At 49.5% G+C, this 21,285-nt stretch overlaps 7 protein-coding genes across 7 annotated transcripts; 3 read left to right on the top strand and 4 right to left on the bottom strand.

Moving 5' to 3' along the window:
• Window positions 1–465: 465 nt before the first annotated feature.
• On the top strand, window positions 466–2,311 carry LTR64_006307 (uncharacterized protein; the record flags this gene model as incomplete). Its single annotated transcript, XM_064900639.1, has 3 exons — window positions 466–658; window positions 714–1,462; window positions 1,508–2,311. The coding sequence occupies 3 exons, from the start codon at window positions 466–468 to the stop codon at window positions 2,309–2,311; spliced, it is 1,746 nt and encodes a 581-aa protein (XP_064753951.1).
• Window positions 2,312–5,169: 2,858 nt separating this feature from the next.
• On the top strand, window positions 5,170–7,405 carry LTR64_006306 (uncharacterized protein; the record flags this gene model as incomplete). Its single annotated transcript, XM_064900638.1, has 3 exons — window positions 5,170–5,299; window positions 5,348–5,941; window positions 6,000–7,405. 3 exons carry the CDS (start codon window positions 5,170–5,172, stop codon window positions 7,403–7,405), a joined length of 2,130 nt encoding a protein of 709 aa, XP_064753950.1.
• Window positions 7,406–11,253: 3,848 nt separating this feature from the next.
• Window positions 11,254–14,148, top strand: NUT1 (mediator complex subunit; the record flags this gene model as incomplete). Its single annotated transcript, XM_064900637.1, has 2 exons — window positions 11,254–12,048; window positions 12,388–14,148. The coding sequence occupies 2 exons, from the start codon at window positions 11,254–11,256 to the stop codon at window positions 14,146–14,148; spliced, it is 2,556 nt and encodes an 851-aa protein (XP_064753949.1).
• A 215-nt stretch (window positions 14,149–14,363) lies between these two features.
• LTR64_006304 (uncharacterized protein) lies at window positions 14,364–15,622 on the bottom strand (the record flags this gene model as incomplete). Its single annotated transcript, XM_064900636.1, has 2 exons — window positions 14,364–14,508; window positions 14,586–15,622. The coding sequence occupies 2 exons, from the start codon at window positions 15,620–15,622 to the stop codon at window positions 14,364–14,366; spliced, it is 1,182 nt and encodes a 393-aa protein (XP_064753948.1).
• A 582-nt stretch (window positions 15,623–16,204) lies between these two features.
• Window positions 16,205–16,671, bottom strand: LTR64_006303 (uncharacterized protein; the record flags this gene model as incomplete). Its single annotated transcript, XM_064900635.1, is given in 2 exon segments — window positions 16,205–16,302; window positions 16,314–16,671. The coding sequence occupies 2 exon segments, from the start codon at window positions 16,669–16,671 to the stop codon at window positions 16,205–16,207; spliced, it is 456 nt and encodes a 151-aa protein (XP_064753947.1).
• Window positions 16,672–18,046: 1,375 nt separating this feature from the next.
• LTR64_006302 (uncharacterized protein) lies at window positions 18,047–19,222 on the bottom strand (the record flags this gene model as incomplete). Its single annotated transcript, XM_064900634.1, has 1 exon — window positions 18,047–19,222. One exon carries the CDS (start codon window positions 19,220–19,222, stop codon window positions 18,047–18,049), a length of 1,176 nt encoding a protein of 391 aa, XP_064753946.1.
• A 658-nt stretch (window positions 19,223–19,880) lies between these two features.
• On the bottom strand, window positions 19,881–21,230 carry LTR64_006301 (uncharacterized protein; the record flags this gene model as incomplete). The annotated part of the gene is made up of 1 exon (XM_064900633.1): window positions 19,881–21,230. The coding sequence occupies one exon, from the start codon at window positions 21,228–21,230 to the stop codon at window positions 19,881–19,883; it is 1,350 nt and encodes a 449-aa protein (XP_064753945.1).
• Window positions 21,231–21,285: the final 55 nt, after the last annotated feature.

The raw sequence follows: 21,285 nt of genomic DNA, 5'->3' as shown, positions 1-21,285 counted from the left end.
ATCTGCTTCTAAAGCTATTGAGGAAACGGTAGGGCTTCGGTTTAGGTTTGACCGCAGCGATGAGGGGGCTTGCCTGTCAATTGTTGTGTCGCCTAACGTACGTCGATAGTAAGGCAAAAGTGCACTAGTATCCAAAGCGAGCAAAGTGGGGTTATCTGCCGAGCCACCACCAGTCGTGCGAAACCTACTAATGCACAGATGACCAGGATATGGTTGTGTGAAAGGGCTGAGCAGTGCAAGCCGGCCTTTAACGGGCCAACTACAGTTCAGAATATACTCCCTTATCTCGCAGGAAGGAAAACTTGGCTGAGACCTGCAGCCATTCAGGCAGATGGGTGACCCTGGCACATCATACACAGAATTGCTCAGCCTCAGTCCTGGTAGACTTGTGATTATCATATCTTCAGCTTCATGTCGCAAGTTGTGATCAATACCAATTAAGTCGAAGTTTCTGTATCGAGCAATATGGCAGCTGAAGTAGCCAACAAGACATCGAGGTCGGAAACAGAGACGGAGATTGCACCAGAGCAGGATGGTACAGCCTTCACAGAGGCAGAGCTGATCAATGCTGAAAGGAACCCGAACAAGGTCGTGACAACCCGGCCTTCATCGCTGGGGTACTCTTCGATTGTGCTGATCATTGTCAATCGCATGATAGGTAAGTGATCAGAATTCGATGGGATAAAGAGTGAAGTGGGCTGATATCTCGGAAGGTACTGGTATCTTCAAAACACCAACGACCTTAGCACATGGAACGCATTCGATTGGCTATATCCTCCTATTCTGGGCGGCCGGAGCCATTGTTGCCATATGTGGAACATTGGTCTTCGCCGAATATGGTTTGACAGTGCCTCGACTGGAAATCGAGAACGACAACAAACAATCGGTGCCACGAAATGGTGGTGAGAAGAATTACCTCGAGTATCTCATCAAGTCACCGAAGCGTCTTGCCACGTGCCTCTATGGTATCCCATTCATTGTCCTTGGTACTGCCGCAGGCAACGCACTGGTGTGCGCAGAGTGTTTGTTGCGTGCGACAGGGCACGAGCCTTCAGAAGGTGCTATCCGTGGACTTGCCATTGGTCTGGCTAGCACTGCTTGTCTCGTGCATGCTGGCTGGAGGACTGGCGGCGTTTATCTGTTCAACGCTTTTGGCACCATCAAGGTGGGTATGATGGTGGCCATGTTCAGTCTCGGCGTGGCCTACGCAGCAGGAACTTTGGGAGGATCGAATGAGATTGCGAGCGAGAATCTCAGCATCCACAACTCCATGGACAAGCCACTTGGTAGCGCTTTTGGCTACGCTGAAGCATTTCTGGCTGTATTATTTGCATTTGGCGGCTTCAATCAAGCGACCTACGTGTTGGGAGAGATTGATCATCCCCGACGAAAACTCAAACCTACCACGGTTTTGACAGTTTTGGGGGTCAGTATTCTGTATATTTTGGTCAACCTGGCTTATGTAAGTGCGACGAACAACGACCTTCACCAGTACTGATGATTGCAGATGATGGTCGTGCCAGCGAATGATCAATTCGAACCCGGATCAGACACAGTAGCAGCAACATTCTTCCTCAGAATTTTTGGCCGCAATGCTGGTAAGGTTCAGAATAGCTTTATGGCCTTCTCGAGTTTCGGCAATGTGCTCGTGCAGACATTTACAGCGTCGAGGGTTAAACAAGAGCTTGCGAAGGAAGGTATCTTACCTTTCACGAAGTTCTTAGCGACCAACAGATCATTGACGCCTAGATTCCTTAGCCGGACATCGAAGTCCACAGAGACATCCGATGCCACACCTGTAGGCGCTTTGATGTTGCACTGGACCTTCACGTTGCTACTAATTTTGGCAACGATACCAGGGAACACAGGTGAATCTTACCGAATTTTCACGAATTTGTACGCTTTTGTTGTCGATGCTCTCTTTGGATTTTTCATCGGCCTTGGGATGTTGGTTTTGAGGTTGAAGAAGACATCGCACTGGTCGCGGAAATCCGCCAGCAACAAATATACCAGCTTCGCTGCAGCTCTGATCTTTACCATGGCCAACCTTTTCCCACTCGTTGCAGTTTGGATCAAGCCTTCGGGAACGTCGGGCATTACACTTCCTGTTAGTTGGTGGGCGACTGGCACGATAGGAATGGGACTCTTGGGGTTCGCGGTTCTGTATTGGGTTGTATTGCAGTACATTGTTCCGAAAATATTAGGGCGGGATCTCGAGGTAGAGAGGGAATTTCAGTTCAAGAAGAGCCACGGTTATTGGGTAATCTGGCATGAGGTAACGAGCGTGAATTGGCGGACGAGATCTGTGTAATTAGATAGTATAGGAGGCGAGCAGGGAATGTTCATCGAAATGTGTCAGCACGCATGAGGTTTGTTTCCGCTGGCAGCACGCAATTGAAAGCCAGACATCACTTGCTCATCAAGCAGGTTTTCCGAACATGTTGCACTGCTTCCGAGACGAGTAGAGAAAGTGGGCATAGTTTGTTGGTGCAGTGGTGAGCAGTGGGAGCTGACATCACATCGAAGTACAATGAGTCGTGGAGTCGGTGTTTCAACAGAGCATAATGCTTGGAAATCGTGTTGCTGTCGTGCCGCTGAGTTATTGGCAGCAAACCCCAGCGGCTCGAGGTTTGATGGGGGACAATTCAGTCGCGAACTCGCTTGTTGCTCACTCGATTCATTGAGCGTCACAAAGGGCGCTCTTCCATCCGCACAGAGGACACTTGCGGCACAAACTGTGGACAGATGTGAGCTCACAATTTTGCAACAATTATGCGTGCATCAAAGTTTGGGACGAACATTGGAAAGAAAGTCGGTTTCAGCAAATCAACACATTTATTCACAAGCACAAGATCACGCAGTAACTCGGCTGGAGTCGCGACAAATGGCTGAGCCGCAAAGGATCAATTGGGTCCATTCCCGAAAGTATGCAGCTGCCTCATGTCTCGCATGACCTATCGTGACTGGACGTGCGTCTAGACGAAGTGACAGACATCCTGAGCTGTACGACAAACGAAATTAGATGTCATATCTTACATGCAACCCCCTCGAGAAGGATAAGCACACTAGCACATTGGCACCAAGGCCAGGATGTGCTCAGAGACAATCACACCCACGGTAAATGGTGGTCGTTAGACGCAGTCACATACGTATACTCCGAGCGGCATTGCTAAGTTTATGGTGTGCTTCAACTGCATTCCACGGAGCAGACAGGAATAGACGAATACACTACAGCGGTCACCATGAGCCACAAGCCAGACACCGTTAAGGAAAACAAGCCGGTGTGGTAACACACGAATATACATATTCGACTTCCTATAGTACAGCGCTGCTTCCTGACATCTGCTTCACGCACCGATTATCACTCCTGGCGGAATCTGATTAGTCGAGCTTGCAGATTGACGTTTATTGGCTGAATCGAGACAAGAAGGATGGATGGACATTCACCGCGTGTTATCAGCCTAGCCAATGAGCGCATCCGCCCGAGACTTGGATGGAACAAAACAGGGTCGCTTCGCGGCGTAAGCGCGTACTCGAGTAGCGTGAAGAGAGTGTGATTGTCCTCACGACGAAGACGATAAGGACTCTACGGCCAATAAACTAAGCGAGTGACTACAGTACAAGTACAAGGCCCCGAGTCTAGGTCTCTCGTTGCAATTGATGTTGTATGTGTCAGAACAAAGATATTAAGCTCATCTCCCGGATGAAGCATTTACTTAGTTTAGTACTGCTGGTACTCGTATGAGACTGAGTCTTAGAGATAGAGTCTATGACGAAATACAGGAGTTCAGGACTGGGACCGTGTGTTTGCTACATCGGCGGCATGCATAATAGTCCCCTGATGCAGTCGACAATGTCTGAGTATACACAGTTCTCTTCCAATGTCCTTCAAATTAACTCCCCGGGCAACGTTTATGCCTCTTGTAGATCATAAATGTGCATGGTAACAAAGACAGAAGCCACCCCACCGATACACATTAGCGCAAGAGCGAAGGATATGCGACGCGAGCATTCGTCAGTGTTCAAAACTCAAAACAGGGTCGGCAGTTGCGTCTGACACGCGCTGATACGCTGTGCGAGTGCTGCTAGCGACTAACAGGGCAAACCTGTCCTCACAGATTTTGCTCCTTCCCCTTCGGAAACCACGCACAAGCCGCGGGCGCTTACCACGAATGTCCTCTACCCGCCATGCTTGCTGTCGTCCAACCTTTGCAGATGCGTTCCTTTATTGAGTTTTTGTGCTTGTTTTGGGCTTTTCAGATCAACAAGACCGGAAATGGAACAGTGCAGAATGTAAGTAGTGCCGCATTCCAGTCCTGCACGAGGAATCACAATCTTATCCTCAAATTGCGCTTGTGAATAGGCGCACCGGCGCCTAAGAGTGGTCGCGCCAAGTTCTAGTCTACCAACGACGGGCTTCTGTCGTTCCGCCCGCGGCAATCGGCAATGGCGGTATCTGGGCCACGCGCACGCGCCAATATCTCTACGAATTAGCTTGTTGAAGTCCGAGTCGACGCCCACGAAGTCAACTCGGACCTGTTAACTTCGAGCTTGGAGCCTAGTCTGCTTCACAGGGATGCCACAGAATGCGCTTTCTGAGCAAGCCACTCGAAACGGACCGCTGGTGGGCTACCATATCTTTGGCTCTCTCTTCCTCCCTCCGTTGTCGCGTTCCCCTCCTCGATTGATTTGCATCTGCACCACCGCACTATGTTCTCTTCGTCTTTGCCTGCAATCACTGTGTGGTGTTGCCTTTCAAATTTTGACCTTGAGATACAAGACTGATTATCCACCAGGGCGTCACGCTCATCACAGTGCAGCACGGCGCTTCCAGTACAGCTTGGTCAAGCTTAGACGCGCTTCTGTCACTACAGCCGCTGCAACCGCAGACAAACATCAATACTCGAATCAAACAGCCGCAGCCGCTGCTCTACCACCCTTCTCTCTTCTAGCCGCTACCATTCATGCTCCTCAAATCTTGCTTCGATCAGACATCTCGAGCTCGTCCTCTGACGTCCGAGGCGCTGGGCCTTCGCAGGCGTCTGCAGTGCCATCGTATCTGATCCTGGTCCTCCTCCTGATTCTAAGCGCTGTGGAGGACGACATAATTGTTCAGAGCGTGGTGCGACATAATACTTTCGACCTACTGCTCTATTCTTGTCGCCCAAGATGACTTCAATGATTGCGACAATGCCGTCCACGATCAACTCTAGCAGTATAGAACATCGCCGTAATGGTTCAGAGGCTGGTCCTCGTGGTTTCACTGCCGTCAACATACCCTCTCCTCCGAGGAGTCGTGGTACGCATGAACAAAGGTTGGCAATGGATATGACTAACGCCGGCTCAGAAAGCAGTGCAGGTAGTCCTGGAGAATCTCCTAGACATGGCACTGTAAACCCAGGCCGTAACAGCAACACTTCGCATCCTTACATGAACAACCATGACATGGCACAGCGCAAGAGACGTCGCTCAGCATCTCCTACTCAGGACCCTCTTTCGCCGCCCCGTCGCTATGACTACCATCCTCCACGAAAGGTAGATGCGCAGCAGCAGCAGCAACATCTGGCAGATCGAGCTTTGCACGTTTTGGACGCGACTAACCAGCACCAAGCCCATAGCTACTACTCGACTACACCTAGTGGGCAGGAACGTCCAAGCTATGGTTACGATAGAGCATATAGTGGCATGAACGGAAATCATTCGCCTGCTCCACTTCCCGAGGATGGACGCATGTCAGAGGCCTATTCTAGGGAGCCAAGTGAGCAGCACTATGCTAGTTCTGCAAACGATGGTGACCAGGATAAGCAAGACGATGGAAATGAGAGACCCTCACCGATACAGACTGGTCAGAAGCGGAAGAGGAACTTTAGCAACCGCACCAAAACTGGATGTACGACCTGTCGCCGACGGAAGAAAAAATGCGACGAAGCACGACCTCAATGTAAGTCCCTGATTCCTTTTGTTGCGTCGTAGCGTGAATCATTGACTGAGATGGCTAGGCAACAACTGCGTCCGTGGCCAGTTCGAATGTGGTGGGTACCCGACGAATGCCACACGACCGACCAGTTGGGTGAAACAACCACCTCAGAAACAGCCAATTCTTCTGCAATCGAAAGAGAATGACGAACCGGGCTCGTATGATGGCAGTGAGACGCCCATCTCAGCACATCCCTCCGGTACAGATAGCTCCCATATGAGGCAACATTTGGCCAGGGACGGCCAAGATCAGCCACGTCCACAGCACACCTCGAATCCGGCCGCGCTAGCCGAATCACGACCAGCCTACCTTAGTCAACCACAACACCAGACTGGGTGGTCTCAACATCAAAACCACAACCATTCACCACTGAGTACATACACAGCAGATCAGCTTCCACCTCTCGCTGATCTTGCACGTCCTGAACCTCACTCAACACCTCAGAGACAAGCGTACGCTAACACTTCACAAAGTGAGATGTCACGACCACCACCACAATCGCATGCCGCAAGTCTGCCGCCGACTACAATGGCTGGACCACCTCAATGGCAACAACAACAACAACAACCACCACCTCAACCTCCACCTCAGCCACCTCAAGCAGCTTATCAAGCTACACCACCACAACAACAGGAATATGCCTCTCGACCTCCATACCCTCCACGTATCAATACCACTCAGCCACAATATGGTCCAGAAAGTGGGAAGATGCAGACTGCCAACACAGCCACGACGGCAAGCGCAGCCTACTCGTCCTACGACTCAAAGCCAGGTTCTCGAGTGTTCCTAAACGAGGACGTAGAGCGCAGCAAGATGCTTCGTGGTGCACCCTACAACTACTTCGACGCTACCTTGAAAGGAGAAAGACAGCGCTGTGCCAATGCTCTTCTTCGTTACAACAATGCTTGTCAACTTGGTTCCGGTATTTCAGAGACCGAAACCCAAGCCATGCTCCAGAAAGTGTTCGATCCCAAGCTGGACACAACCTTCAACTCTTCTGCGGCTCCTCGCGTCGAGGGTCATTTAGGTCCTGGCGTCAAGATCGAGCCTGGCTTCCGCTGCACCTATGGCTACAACATACGTATCTTCGACAACGTCTTCATCGGCGAAAGCACGCGCATCGACGACTCTGCCAAGGTCGACATTGGTGCTCGTACCTGGATTGGTGCCAACGTTACTATCCTAACAAACGACGTTGCCAAGGACATGGTACACCGCAAAGGCACAGACGGTCAGCAATGCACTGCCAGGTCCGTAATCATCGGCGCAGAGGTCGTGATTGGAACAGGCGCAGTCATTCTTCCTGGCATCAAACTTGGTAGAGGCTGCACAGTAGAGCCGTTCGCCCATGTTAGAACGGACCTAGCAGATTTCTCCACTCAGAGAGTCTTCTGTGGCCCGCAAGTCCCCCTTGGTGTCAATTATTGAGTGTTTGTTCTCATTTTGGTCCTCTTCTTCTTGGACATTGATTCTTCAGGACGTGTATATCTACAAGTTGAGTTTTTGGACGCGATGATTATGAGCAATGAGAGAAGCGAGATGAGATAGGATACGTAGTGCAGAATGCGAATAATGCAAGATCTACATTTCCGTTGTGGACATCACAACAATGAGAACTCATTGTCATACGAATCATCCACTTCCGTCGTACTACTGCAGCGGCCACGCAAAAGTGGTGGTAACACGGGCCAAAAATCGACCATATGTTGCCAGTGGTTATGGCCATAATTCAGCCCTAAATACACGGTGGAGTCTTCTTTGCTCTGCAGTTTGTTGTTTGAGAAATGTGCCAAAAAGGTATAGAACACGGCTGTCCTTACTAGCTCGTTTCTATGCCTTTTCCGTGATGCCTTAGCGCACGCACTGACGTACAATGTAGCCTCATTTATGGCCAGGCTGGGGTCGTGGGATGTCTTATCGATGCTGTGTCGTCAATACATGGTCAATGAAATTGATAGTTGAAGACAAGAATATACGGAAATATATGGTTTATCATTGTACATTCTGTGGTGTGGTAAAGGTACATCGAGTATACACTGTAGCCGTACTGGACAGTAACCAAGCAAACCAAGATGTCCTCAAGCATCACGGATCCAAGCCCGATATGCCTGACCAAAAGTCGGTGTGCTATCAAGGTCTACTGTATTCAGACCTGTTTGAGTGTGCAAATTGGGCGGCAGAAAGGACATTTGCGCGTTCAGACGGCCAGGCGTAGGTCTTTGGATATGTTTGCCTCTGCCTTGACTAGCCAAATTGCTCGACATGTTCGTGGTTGCAAGACTTTCGTGGGAAGGTAAACTAGTCAGGTCGGTAAGAACAACCATGCTAGGTCGACCATGTGCGCACTGAAAGGGCAACGTACACATTCTTAGTTGCTCAATTAGTACTGTACATTGCTTCCTGCTAAGTTCGTCATTAAACATGATTGCACTGCGGCAGGCTCGCGAGTTGACCAAGTCGAGGAGTTTGGAAGGTAGCGCGAACATGCTGAGATTTCGATTTGTAGTCTCGGTATAGGTCTCAGTCGATGGTACTTCTGCAGCAGGTTTCGTGTTAGTTGGCCAGGCAGCCCCTCGATTCCAGTCTTCAGACCAGAGTACTTCTCGGAGGATGTTGACGACAAGCTTCGGTGTCCCTCGGCAGCGTTCAGCTATGACAGCAGGGAGGCCATTGACATGTACTAGACGTGTCCCGGCTTCTGATTGGATTGGATCTGGATTCGAGTGTGACTGAGCAGTCAATAAAATATGGTAGTCGATTCCCAATGCAGCAAATCTTTGTCTTAGACCAAGAAGGCCTTGTGCCTCCCTGAAGGTGACTTCGAATATCAAGGGCTTGTCCAGCGTTACAGTGTCGGCTGTGTGTACTGATTGTAACAGATTCTCGACTTTGCATCGTTCATCAGCAGCATGTTGATCGACTAGAACAAGCTGGCAGTCCGTCACGTCACCAACCATGATTAGAACAAATTTGTTGTCGACTTGTCCAATGATGGTCGCGCAATCCAGAGCACGTTTGGAAACTCGAGGCGTGTCAAATTGAGAATGCACAAGCCTGCTATTCCCGACGTGATGCCAGTAAGTGTCGACGCGCTCTTGGTAGCTCTGTGTTCGTGGTGCAAAGCTTTCGCCGACCTCACTAAATAACGACAGAGATCGAATGGGCTGCTCTGGATGGTTGACGCTGCCACCAAGATGCGGCAGACTCTTTATGACGTGAGCCAGGGATCTGCTTTGCAAGTTTTTGTTGCGATTTTCAGCGAGAGTGCTGACAGGTCGTGATGAGGAAGTAATGGTACTACTCGTTTCTGCGGCCTCAGTTCGTGCAGGCATTACCATGCCAGTGCGCGAGTCGATTCGGAGCCGGCATCCTGTCCGTGGATCGATCCAGGAGATTGTGCCAGGCCCTTCATTCAGTTCTGAAAGCGCTGCAGCGCCTCCTTTTTCGTCTCCCGTACGATTAGTCGGAGCATTGTTCCTAGATGAAAGCGTCCTCGTGGGTGATTGTGTAGCGTGCTTATGTTCTTGACCAGTGGCTCCTCGAAACGGCAATCCTTTCAAAATATCATTTCCGATAGCACCACTACTCGATTTTATTCGTGACCAGTATCTGAACCTATCAGATGTCTCAACTGATCTGGTCGAAGCTGTCGTGCGACGAGTAGAGGACAATATCGAGTCTCGAGGGCGAAGGAGATCGTGGGTGGTCAAGAATTCATTTACCATTGATTGAACAAGGGTCTCAAGGAGGTGCAGAAATTCGTGCCTTTCATGAACTCGAATGCCGAAGAACTCCAGGTCGTCGATCCACCAGTGATCACTCTCAATCCAGAGCACAAACATGGGCCATCTATCAACTCCTTTGTTGATCGCGTGTCGCGAAGGACGGGGGCTTGCATGGGTGTTCGTAGTATGTTGTGTCGGAATACATTGTTCATTTGCTGAGGCGCCGAAATTCGATACTTCGAAGAGACGATTCATAAATTGCAATAGGTCGTAGCCTGTCTCCCCAGTCAGAGGTTCATGATTGACGGACACAAATTGAGTCAACTTGTGAGGTGCCGGTTCCAAAGATATCGCTGCACGTATATTAATGCCATCTGATTTGATCGTGCATGATTCCCAACAAGATTGCGATGAATTTCCAGCAAAGCCAGCCTCTCGCAAGATGGATATTACACTTCCTAGTGGTGGGGCAGCCACGGGCACGATAGAAGCTTGGGCTAAAGGGAACGTGGGCCTGTGCAGATACCTGCACAACGAGGACAGGTGCTGCACATCGATACCGAAAGGAAGAGTAGAAGCTAGGACAAGGCTCACAAGGGAATGTTTAAGTCGGTCAAACTCTGCTTGCACCTCGTACAGTGAGTCGAAACGTTCCGCTAAATGCTGCTTGCGCACGGGTAGGCTCGAGAACAAATTGTAGACTTTTACTTGTGTACCTGTATCCCTTCCTGGAAAATCCGACGAGGCTTTTGCATGACCTAACCGACCAGTGGCATCGTACCAGAGAACACTCGCATGCTCCGAGTCGTCGTCTCTGGACTCTATTGCCAATACAGCCACTCCAGCAATAGCAGCCAGATGTCGTCCATAACGACCATAGGTCTGTTCTGCTTGACTGCACTTTGAGGAACAGTAGGGTTGTGCAAGTCTTCCATCTTCCTCAAATTCTTGAGCAGCTATTCCATGGCCATTGTCGATCACTGAGCAGAACCCACGCGAATAATTTAGTGTCACCTTGATATTAGAGGCATGTGCATCCAAGGCATTCTTAACCAACTCGAGTATGATCTGGTTCAAGCAAGTAATCTGTACTGCCGATTTGATTTTTGTCCGGGAGATACTGTCTAAGGAATAAATACGCTTATTGGTGTTGGGCATAAGGTGTGTGATTTCCAAAAGCAACCAAGCCTATTAGAGAGAATAACCAAGACCTCTCGTAGTAGCAGGCATCGTGGTTGCTGCTACAATTTGGCCAGGATGAGCATTGCGTGCTTGCGGTAGAACTGTGTAAACTGCAAACTGTCCCTCGTGCGGAGGGTTCAAAGTGCAGGTGGAAGGAGCGCATGGGTGATGTCTGCCTGAGGCATACACATCATCCCAAAGACCAATGAGCGAAACGAAGCTTCGAATTCTGTATGAAACAGCCCTTCCATCCTTTCTCTTGCTCCCTTCCAGCTGCTTGAACAAATGCCCCAGTTACCCATGTCTCTACACGACTGTGCGCATGTACCACGTCACCGTTTCAGTTCCCACCATCTATTGTCCTGATCCATGGCTCGATCACAGCTTGCTTCTCTAGTCCGAGAATGTCTTCATCAACGGAAGTCTTCAAACGAATTCAACCAGATACTCGGGTTCGCCATCAAAAGATGGAAGTCTACCGGCCCAGATATCATAGCTGGGTTGGTCAGTGCTGTAGCTGGATTTTGTCTTGATAACGATGTTCTTATTTCCGGCTATCTGCAAGTCATTTTGATTTCACACCACGCCCAGTTCTCCGACTGCCTCTACGTCTTCATCCGGCACTGGCAAGTGTTTGCAGCAAATAATGGGGCACAGACTTCAGGATATGTAAGGTTGCTTGCTCAAATGATCACAGATCTTGCTGTTACCATCCCCAGCATACCACTAACTCCTGCTCAAGCTCGTAAGAACATCATCTGGTGTTCTAGATGGCTGCAGGCACTCTTCAAGCTTGCCACAGCTGGAGCAAAACATAACGACGAGCATATCACCTTGCTGGTCACTGCCCTGAGTGGCTTCCTCCTCACCACCTTGAACATTCCTGCTGGCCTCACAGCTGTAAAGGCAGCCCAAGATGACCTGGATGACCCGTTGAAACGAGCTGTTCGTGAGGCTATCCATGGGAGTATGACCGCATTTCCTGATATTTCGATGCAATTGCTGTCAGAAGCCCACAAGCATCCGGCACTTGACGAAACGATACGTCCCGATACAAACAACTCCCAAGCCTCTGAGATGGCTGCTATCAACTTCGAGAACAATGTCGCCAATTCGCAAATCGTCCCTACAAGAGTTGCGACATATGTTCTCCTGTATGACAAAGTAAGGTTATTGTGTTCCTTCTTTCTGTGCTTGCTGACGCCGGTAGCTTCTGAATTGCATGACCATTGATGACACTGCTTTGTATACCTTTCTTGATGTGCGGCATAGTGTAAGTTAACCACAGCTCCGCTTCGCAGAACTAACGCGATGCAGTCGGACACGGCTTTGATGTTCAACGACCTCTTATTCGCCTCATTCGATGCACTGACAAAACCCCTACAATCGCAGGAGGTAATGTACCAGATGCAATGTCGCATTTATTTGCACAACAGACTGCCCGCAAGCCTGGCTACAATTGCGCATTCCTTTCAGTCACTACCTACAGAACAGTACTTGCAGGAACTCTGGAATGACCTCACTGCTTTAGCAAGTCCGGAAGCTTTGGCCATTGCGAAACACTTTTTGCACATCTGCATTCTCCATCAAATGATCTCGTCGGAAACAGTACAGAAGTTGACAGGTGAGGATCCAAACGCGACCACAGCTAAAGGTTTATTTCCACGACAAGCATTGGTTGATCAGGTCAGTGCCAATGCCACTAGAGCACCGAGGCTGGTCGAAGAGTTGTGCAAGAACGATGGCAACGCTGGTTCTTTCAGCCAAGCGATCGTACAAGTAATGCATAGATATTGCCAAACCAGAGACACACAGCACCTGAAAGAGATTGCAAACGTGTTTGTTCGACAGCCCCAGGCCATCAATTCACTCACTATGTTTGTGACGCCTGCATTCTTCTTGGCTCCCTTTTGCACTTTACTCGACGAATGGACGTGGGATGACATTCACGGTGAATCTCAGCCAGTTTATGAGGAATTCGGTAGCATTCTCCTGCTGATCATGACTGTGAAATTTAGGCTAGGGCTTAGAAACGAAGAACTAGGACTGACGTCCCACTCTGGCTTCGTCGCGCACTTCCTAGCTTCAGGCCAGTCCGAGAAGTTCCTCAGTCAGATGAGTGACAGCGAGAAGTCAAATTTGGGGGCATGGATTCACAACCTGTACGAGTCTGAAGGCATTAGCGATGAGGTGACGTCGAACTGTAGTGCCAAAGAATTTTATTTAATGGTTCCAACACTCCTACGCCAAAGCATGGCTGCATTAGCTGCTGGCACGCTTCCGCAAGATCGCCTCGAAGGGGGTTTGGATTACCTCCTCGAGCCCTTCTTGTTACCTTCATTGCTGCCTTCGTTCGAATGGCTTTCACAGGCCATACTCAAGGATCGCAAGAGTGCAGCTATCATCCTTAGACGGCTAGCAAGATCTCCTGAAAACGCCGAAACGAGCAAACTGCATCGTACTATTATGGATATCGCTAGTGTCACGTTCAAAGCAGTCCTGGGCCAGTCATCAGAAAAATCACAGTACGCCGACATTCTGGAACTTTTCGATGGGCCTGCGTCCTTTTCTGTGAACAGTGGTGTGTCGGGAGCAGAGCTGACTGGGTGGACACATGAGCACGGCGGCTCCTGTGCTTACCTGCAAAAGGCCGTGAGAGATCTCATAGCAATCCCTAACACAGGTCTATACCAGCCCAATATTGTCTCTGTAGCTATGAGCATGCGAGGGCCTGCTGGTGTTATTCAAGCCCTAGTTACAGTTCTGGTGCAATACGCGGCTAACAACAATTTCCATCAAATGCTTGACATAGTCGCGACGCTTGTCGCATGCAGAGCACCAATAGGCATTACTTTGCGGAATTCTCTACAATTGTTGCATGCTAGACTCGCCAGTCTACTCAAAAGTGGCGACCCACTTTTCCCACAAGCGACCGTCCATCTTTATCGGCGGGTGGAATTGTACGCCAACGCATTGAGACCACACGCGGGAATAGACGAGAATCCCCTGGACAACTTGGATGGAATGGAGTTGCCCGAAATCGATCTTGACCAGGTTCCAGTAACCCTGGATGAATCTAAGAAGCAGCCTGCACAAACAACTCAGCCAGAGACTTTAGCAAACGATGCTCTTGATCAAATTCTGACAGAGACGGCCGAGATGAATCAAATGGACAACTACGAAATGAACGATGACAACAATATTTTCGTCATGGATCAGTATGAGTTGGGCGACATAGGCGACCTGGATATGACTATGTTTTGAGAATGTATAGCATCGCCGTCAGTGGTCTATCTATTGCAACGACTGAGCTCTATCTTCGAGAGACCGGTCAGATGCACACCAGATGACCAACTCGCATTGTATTGCGCTACCAAAAGCGCAGGGCCATTGACTATACCTTAGGCTAGGACACTGCAATTATGGTTACCTATGTCGCCCGGGCCAATGCACTCCTATTCGAGCTGTGGAATCGCTGCTCAAATCTTGGCAAGTGGTAATCGTTTCGGCAGAGATACATTCAATGCCCTGTACACAGCCTCGATGTATGACCTCGTTCGTGTTCCACCAAGTGATACAGCATCCATCTTGTTCATAGCATAAGCAATTGTGAGGCGGCGATCACTATCATACGTTAGCTCAGAACCTCATCCAAAGCCCATATCTGGGAACAAGAGGTGTGGATTTATGTGACTACTCACCAGTCAATAATGACAATTGAGCCTCCCCAACCAGTCCAAAAGCAGATGCGTCCACTGGGCAGCCAGTCTAACACCGTGCCTTTCGCAGGAAGACCAAATCCAGTACCGAATCTGATCGGCAAACCAATAACAAGGTCTTCGCCGTATGCTTGCTGATTGAAGATAAGATCAATAGTCTTTGGCGACAACAATGGCTTTTCCAGACCAGTCACATTTCCTCCCAAGGAGATCGGCGAGAGCATCCTCGCGATCGATCTCGCATTAGCGTGTCCATTACAAGCACCAAGATCTGCCTGTCGCCATCTCGGAGTATGCGCCACAGTAGCTTCAAGAGGTGGATTGGTAAAGGTTTTGAACATGATAGACTCGCGGCTGACGTTGCCTGCCCTAGGCAGAGGTGGAGGAGGTATCACATTTGAAATCCTAGACCAATCACTCTCTTTCGCGCCAATCTGAAAATCGGCCTGAAGCGGCCCTGCAATCTCCTCCTCGACAAACTGTTTGAAGGGCTTACCCGAAATTCTCCTCACAACCTCGCTGACGAGATGACCCATTGTCAAAGAATGATAACCCGAAGCTGTACCGGGCTCCCACCACGGCCTCTGCTTCGCAAGGAGATCAACCGCTTTCTCAAAATCGCAGATATCTTCCCAGCTTATCTTCTCATCCCACCCAGAAACTCCAGAAGTATGCGACAGGATATGCTTCACCTTGACATTCTCCTTGCCGTTAGCCGCAAACTCAGGCCAGTAATAAGCGACGTTCTGCTCAAGATCCAGCAACCCTCTTTCAGTTAGTATGAAAGCTGCAAGTGAAATCACCGTCTTGGTCGTAGACCATACATTTGTGATGGTGTCTTTCTGCCAAGGATGAGTTCGGGCTTCGTCGGTGTAGCCGGCCCAGATATCGACGACGTCCTTGGCGTCTAGGTTGACGCAGATGGAAGCTCCTACTTCTTCGCCGGAGATGACGAAGGATTTGAGGAGGGACGAGAGTTCGTGGAATTTAGGATCGTAGAAGCCTTGGATTTCTGCCATGGTATGTATTTACTATAGAGGGGATTAGTAAGTGTGCATCTGGCCGTTTTTAATCAAGTGCCCGGCCCGTGGAAGTGTCGAATGGGTCGTGTGATTATGTAGTACTTGAATCTCCTGTACTGCCTCTACCATCGGATATGTAGAGGATGTCCGCTGTTCATTACATGATTGACTTGGTCCAAGGAGACACTATTCTACAAAACCATCGCGGAAAGACAGTGCTACCGAGGTAAGTGAGGCACAGGTCTCCCGTACCAATGAAGAAGCTGCTGCAACGACGCGTTCGTTCTCCACAGTTGAGTAAGACATTGAAGTCAAATCACAATTGATTATGTTCGTATTTAAGTGCTACTAAACATGCATACATCATAAGACAATTCGTAAATCAAAAGAAAACATGGACGCATGCCATCCAACGTAAAACTCCAGGACCGAAAGGAACTGCCGATAATACCGTGCCCTTCTCGCAGCTAATAAGCCATGCTAGCGACCTGGTAGGTTTCCACTCTCTGTGGCCCTTTAAAAGTATGTGCACCTGTCAGAAGAGTTCCAACTCTTGGTGGTGGCCTCAACCCATCCGCCTCAGGTGCAGTCTGACTCCTGTCTGGCCTGGGTCTGCCCTTCCTCGACCCACGCGTAGTCAACTTCCTCTTCAACGAGGAAAGACCCCTCTTCAGCGACTGTACCGAACTAGTCGACATGATACTTCTGACACTGCCGGATCTCGAGGGTTTGATCTCCTTGTTCTTGTCGAATTGAATGACATCGTCATCGGCGTAGGGATCGTGTTGGAGGAATGGAAGGTTTTTGGGTGGTAGAACGGGTTCGCTGGTGTTTGCATGTTCAGTTTTGAAGACTGTGATTGTCGGTGGGGCGCTGAGAGGTTCGTCGAAAGAGCTTTTGTGAGCTGGTGAGGCGATGGGGTTCTTGGAGGTCTCCATGCTGGGTGTGATGGGAGACCTAACGGACTCTAATGAGTCCTGGTGTGTAAGTCCGGGAACAGTAGCGGAGTCGCTCGAGATGTTGCGAGTTGCCGTTGGTCTGGTCATGTTTGCGAGTGAGATGATAGTATCTCTTCTTTTCGGCGATCTGTAGTAAGCACTCTTGATTGCCTAGAAAGTTTGGGACTATGCTGGTCCAGGAATCTGTGTATGTAGATCAATATGTGCGTGATGCGAGCATGGATCAGAACCAGAACCCTGAAGAAGCAGAAGAGGCCCTTTCGGTCTTGTAGCTGGACAATTGCCCCTGATCAGGAGAGTGCTCAACACGCGAGCGCCATGGCGACCGGAATGTCCGTTCACCTACCTTAATGAAGCACAACTCGCGTGCATTTTCATCGAGTCGGATACTCAAGAGCTCTGACCACTTACCACATCTGTAAGGTGCATGCTGCCGAACGTCTGTTTGCCACGCTATCAGGAAGTCGAGGTCGAAAACAAGCTATTCTGGCAGCCCAGAGATACATTCTAGACGACGCTAGCCGGATATTTCTGTTCACGCAGCTACCAAGAACGCCCTTCTCAGAAGACAAGACCGGTTTAGGAGGAATTAGTGGTTTCCAAGAGCTGACAGCCGTGGTAGCGTCGAAAGCGCAATCTGAGTCAGCCAGCCATATCATTCGCTTATACAAAAGTCCAAGAAGCAACTGTAGTGGGCAGAACGACTTCAACGGCACCCAGCTGATCGACGCCATGTGTTGTGCCTCATGAGGCACTAGTGGTTTTCGTGGAAATTCGATCGTTGTGGATTTGTGTCATGATAGTGGCCGCTTCGTATAGTCTGCTGAGTCCGAGAATACAGCCAGGTTTTCGTGGCGGAGCTAGCATTGCCAATGGTACCAGCACGACACCATGCTCCTTTCTGCAAGATGGTGGATGAGAATGCGCCGCGAACTTTTTATCGTTCGATACCAACGATGGTTCCAGGCTCATCTGGTTGTCTTTATCGAATTAACAGGAAGGTGGTTGTTCTGACAGACTACGAGTGTCTTTGTGGTTGCTCTCAATCGACTGAAAGACACACCTGCTCAACAGCATTGCCAAAGAGCTAACCCGAGCTTCGCTGCTGGGTGAGGCACTCAATGTAATTAGCTTGACGACCGAATTTTATGCGCTTCAAAGTCCCTGTTAGACTGCTTCCGTCTCGTGTGGCGGTCAATCGGCGTACTAGAGGGCTTTTTTCTTCTCTTTGCACTATTATGAGATCACTAGGATACGTGAAGAAGATTTCCCCAAGCAAGGGACTGTGAGGCAACGAGACTCGTTTAAGAGAAGCATAGATATGTAATGGTAACATTCGTGCTCTGGGTGGTTACTATTGTGAGCCTCTAGAAATTGCTTCAGTGGCACTCTTGTGGGAAAGAACGAGGAAGAAGCGAGCAATCAATGAAGAGGAATGGTTTAGTCTTCGTTTTGCAGGTTCTCATTTACAGAACTTCAAGAGACCGCTGACTAGTATATACCATCCCCGCCTTAGCGTCTTTTGCGCGCCTATCTGCAGGACCGCAGCGCCCGGCTGCACTTCGCCATGGTGCAGATCAACCATGGCAGCGGCAAGATAGTGCAACGCAAACCTACCCACTTCTCTTGCTCGAGTATAAAACTCGTCTAGGTCGTAAAACTCTGCCGCGTTCTCACACTCCAGCATCTCGTCGGCCGCTACCATGATCTCCTGGCCATCGAAATCCTCCAACCAGTAGTCTGAAACGTCCCACGGATCAAGCTCTTCTAATTCTTGATCGACCCAGCAATATCCATTGTCTCGTAGGACACTGTTGAGCTGCGTCACAAGGGCATCCCTCAAGACATGCAGTGGTACCACTTCCTTGTTGCTAGTGATGTCTCTTGTTGATGCCATGACAAGATCAGAAGGAACGTTGGAGCCTCCTACCACTGTGAAAGTCTTACTGCGCAGCATACGGAGAGGGTTGCAGACTAGCCTGAAGACCTCCACAGGCACTTCTTCTGCGTCCTCTTGTGCACCGCCTTCTGTATCTTCCTCTGTGCCTTCCTCTGCATTTTCTGTGATGTCTTCGGTGGCGTCTTTTGGTGCGTCTGGAGTTGTGGTATCATCACAGGTATCAGAACGTTGTGTAGGCTCAGAAATGGTGTCGTACTTGAGGGACACTTCTTGCAAGTCTTGCAACTGATTCAGTACAGCGACATCCTCTGTGAACATACCAAGCCAAGGCTTGGTATGTTCGCGCCAATTGTCAAATCCATCTTCACCATGGTCGACGAACCAGGTGACCTCGAATTTCCACTTCTTGATCAAGCTGTTGATTGGGAATCTACTAAGGAGTGCCGAGATGGAAGGTTGACCCAGTATGTTTGCGCTCGGAGGAATAGTATAGTCACGAACGTCACATCTATAGTGCACGGTGACTGAGTTGTCTTCCAGGAGCGGCAGTCCTTCTTGTCTCAATTGACGATTCGTACGAAGGATCTCCACATGTAAGCAAGGGGGTTCGTTGGTAGATTGTCGATCGATCCAAAGCAGGTTCTTAAGTGTCTCGAGCCTTAATTCTGCAGGCAATTCGATCGGCAATGAGAATGGTGTGTTGAGAATGTCCTTCTTCAATTCCTGTTCGTCTGCCATCTTGGGTACGCCAATATACTGCGGTCGAGAATATATTGGTCACGAGGAAAACAACAAATCGTCGAGGTGGTGTTTGATGATCGTAAACACGGATGCGCGTCTTTCGATGCAGGAGATCAAGCTGCACTTTTTGAAAAATTAACTGTAAGTGGAAACACCAGTTGAATTGAACTCAGGCACGTGTGACACTGCCTACCACGCAGTGGAAAGTCTCCCAATCGACCATAACATCCACTAGGCACAGTGACCGGCAACAATCCTTTTGATAGAAGTATTCTCCATGGCCGCAATTCTGCACAGCTTCAGCATTATCAAGGTACCAAAGCCTGTATGCATAGTAATTATATAGTAAGCTCAATGGTCTCAACTGACTTTCTCACCGTCCTGACTGCTGAGACTAGCAGTGCCTTGGCTGTCTCTCGCAAAACCACAACCTGATGATATACTATATGAGGTTTGCTTTCATGGTTGCTCAGCAAAGAGCATGAAGAGTGAATGCGATTGTGCTTGTCAAGCTTGCTCGTATAAGACTTCCTGCCACAACGTCGAGGTTTCGAGATATCACTGCTTACAGTCAACTGTGTGACTGCTACCTTCCAGCAGGGAACATCTCACAGGGAGTGACAATGGGCATCGGACAGTGTCCAGAACTCTTGCACTAGTCTCTCTGCGACAAGAGGTTCTGACGACTGGTCATAGGTTCTGCTCTCCAGCACGAGTCCAACGCTGCCTGCTTGGTGATCACAGCATTCATCCTGCCTAGCACACCTCGGTATTTGTCGCGCATATTGTGGTCGAACTCCTTGAGATCTGGCACTGTCCACTGGTCATACAGTCGTCCATGAGTGTTGGGAGCGAAGAAGCATCCATGAAGGTTGATGAAGAGATGGCACAAATAGCAAAGGTACTTCGAGGTTCCTACTGTTCTCGGCCACAAGACTACTGCTTCGTCCATCATACTGCCGACTCGTTCTGAGTGCCGGAGGTCATGATCAATGACGAGTTGAATCTCAGCATGAACGTGACATGTCTTTGCCCAGGACTCATAAGCAATCTCTGCTGGGACGCTACTGTACGATGACAAGTACTCAAGCTCGATATTCCGAAGCACACGAGGGAACTTGTTTGCACATGCGACAAGGTCGACTGCTATCCTCCAATATGCCCCTATCTTTTCGAGTTGACGCAAGCACTTCAGAGTTCCAGCGATCTGTGCTGTGGGACGTATCTGCTCGAGTTCAGAGGCAAAATCTTGGATGTCTTGATCTTTGCAAAAGGCATGAGTCAACGTGGTGAGTATACACAACTGTTGAACGAGATCAGTGTCCGGGGTCAACTCGAAATTCTCATAGCATTGAGCGAGCTCATTCAGTCGGTCCACGAGCCTCTTCCTAAGATGCTTTTGCTTCCTGGCAGGATAGACATGTTGTACACGGTGTATGACATTAGCAAAGTCCTGCCATAACGGCTTCTTGTGGCTCTCAGCCAGATATTTGGGCTTGTCCCATCTTTCTGATCGAAGACGTCCTAGGAGTTTAGCCTGGTGCTGCTCTATAATGAGCCAAAGAATTTCGGTGGCGGACTTGGACTCTCCAAACGAACCATATGTGCTGACCTTACTTAAGTTACTGCAGACAGAGGCCATGGCTGACCGGACTGAGTTGTCGATGGTGTCAGCGGCTGCAATGCGGACGACGAGACGGGAGACGGGCGAAAGGTGTTGCTCCAAGCAGACCGCCGCAACACTCTGAGCACCCTCTTTGACCGCCGCAATAAAGGCAAGATCGTCTGCTAATTGCTGTTCTATCGTGAATGATAGACCAACATGGTTCAGGTCCTGAGCACCGAAGTCGTTGCTTGGAGTAAAAATCTGAACATTAGCCGGAACTGCGTTTGTGCGACGCTCGAGGTCAATCAGATGATGTCTGAACTCGCGTTCGGGCAAGTCGCGCCAGATTGATTGCTCGGGTGCAGCAGTACAAACAGGTATGCCAGAGTTGGCGGTCATTGTTGTGGCAGGGACGTTCTTGCAAATTCTCAATAGCTTTCTGCAGACCTTTTGT

This window comes from Lithohypha guttulata, assembly GCF_036872675.1.
Source record: "Lithohypha guttulata strain CCFEE 5908 chromosome Unknown scaffold_4, whole genome shotgun sequence".
Classification (NCBI taxonomy): domain Eukaryota; kingdom Fungi; phylum Ascomycota; class Eurotiomycetes; order Chaetothyriales; family Trichomeriaceae; genus Lithohypha; species Lithohypha guttulata.
The sequence above is the reverse complement of the archived record's forward strand: the minus strand, read 5'-3'. Positions and strand labels throughout refer to the sequence as shown.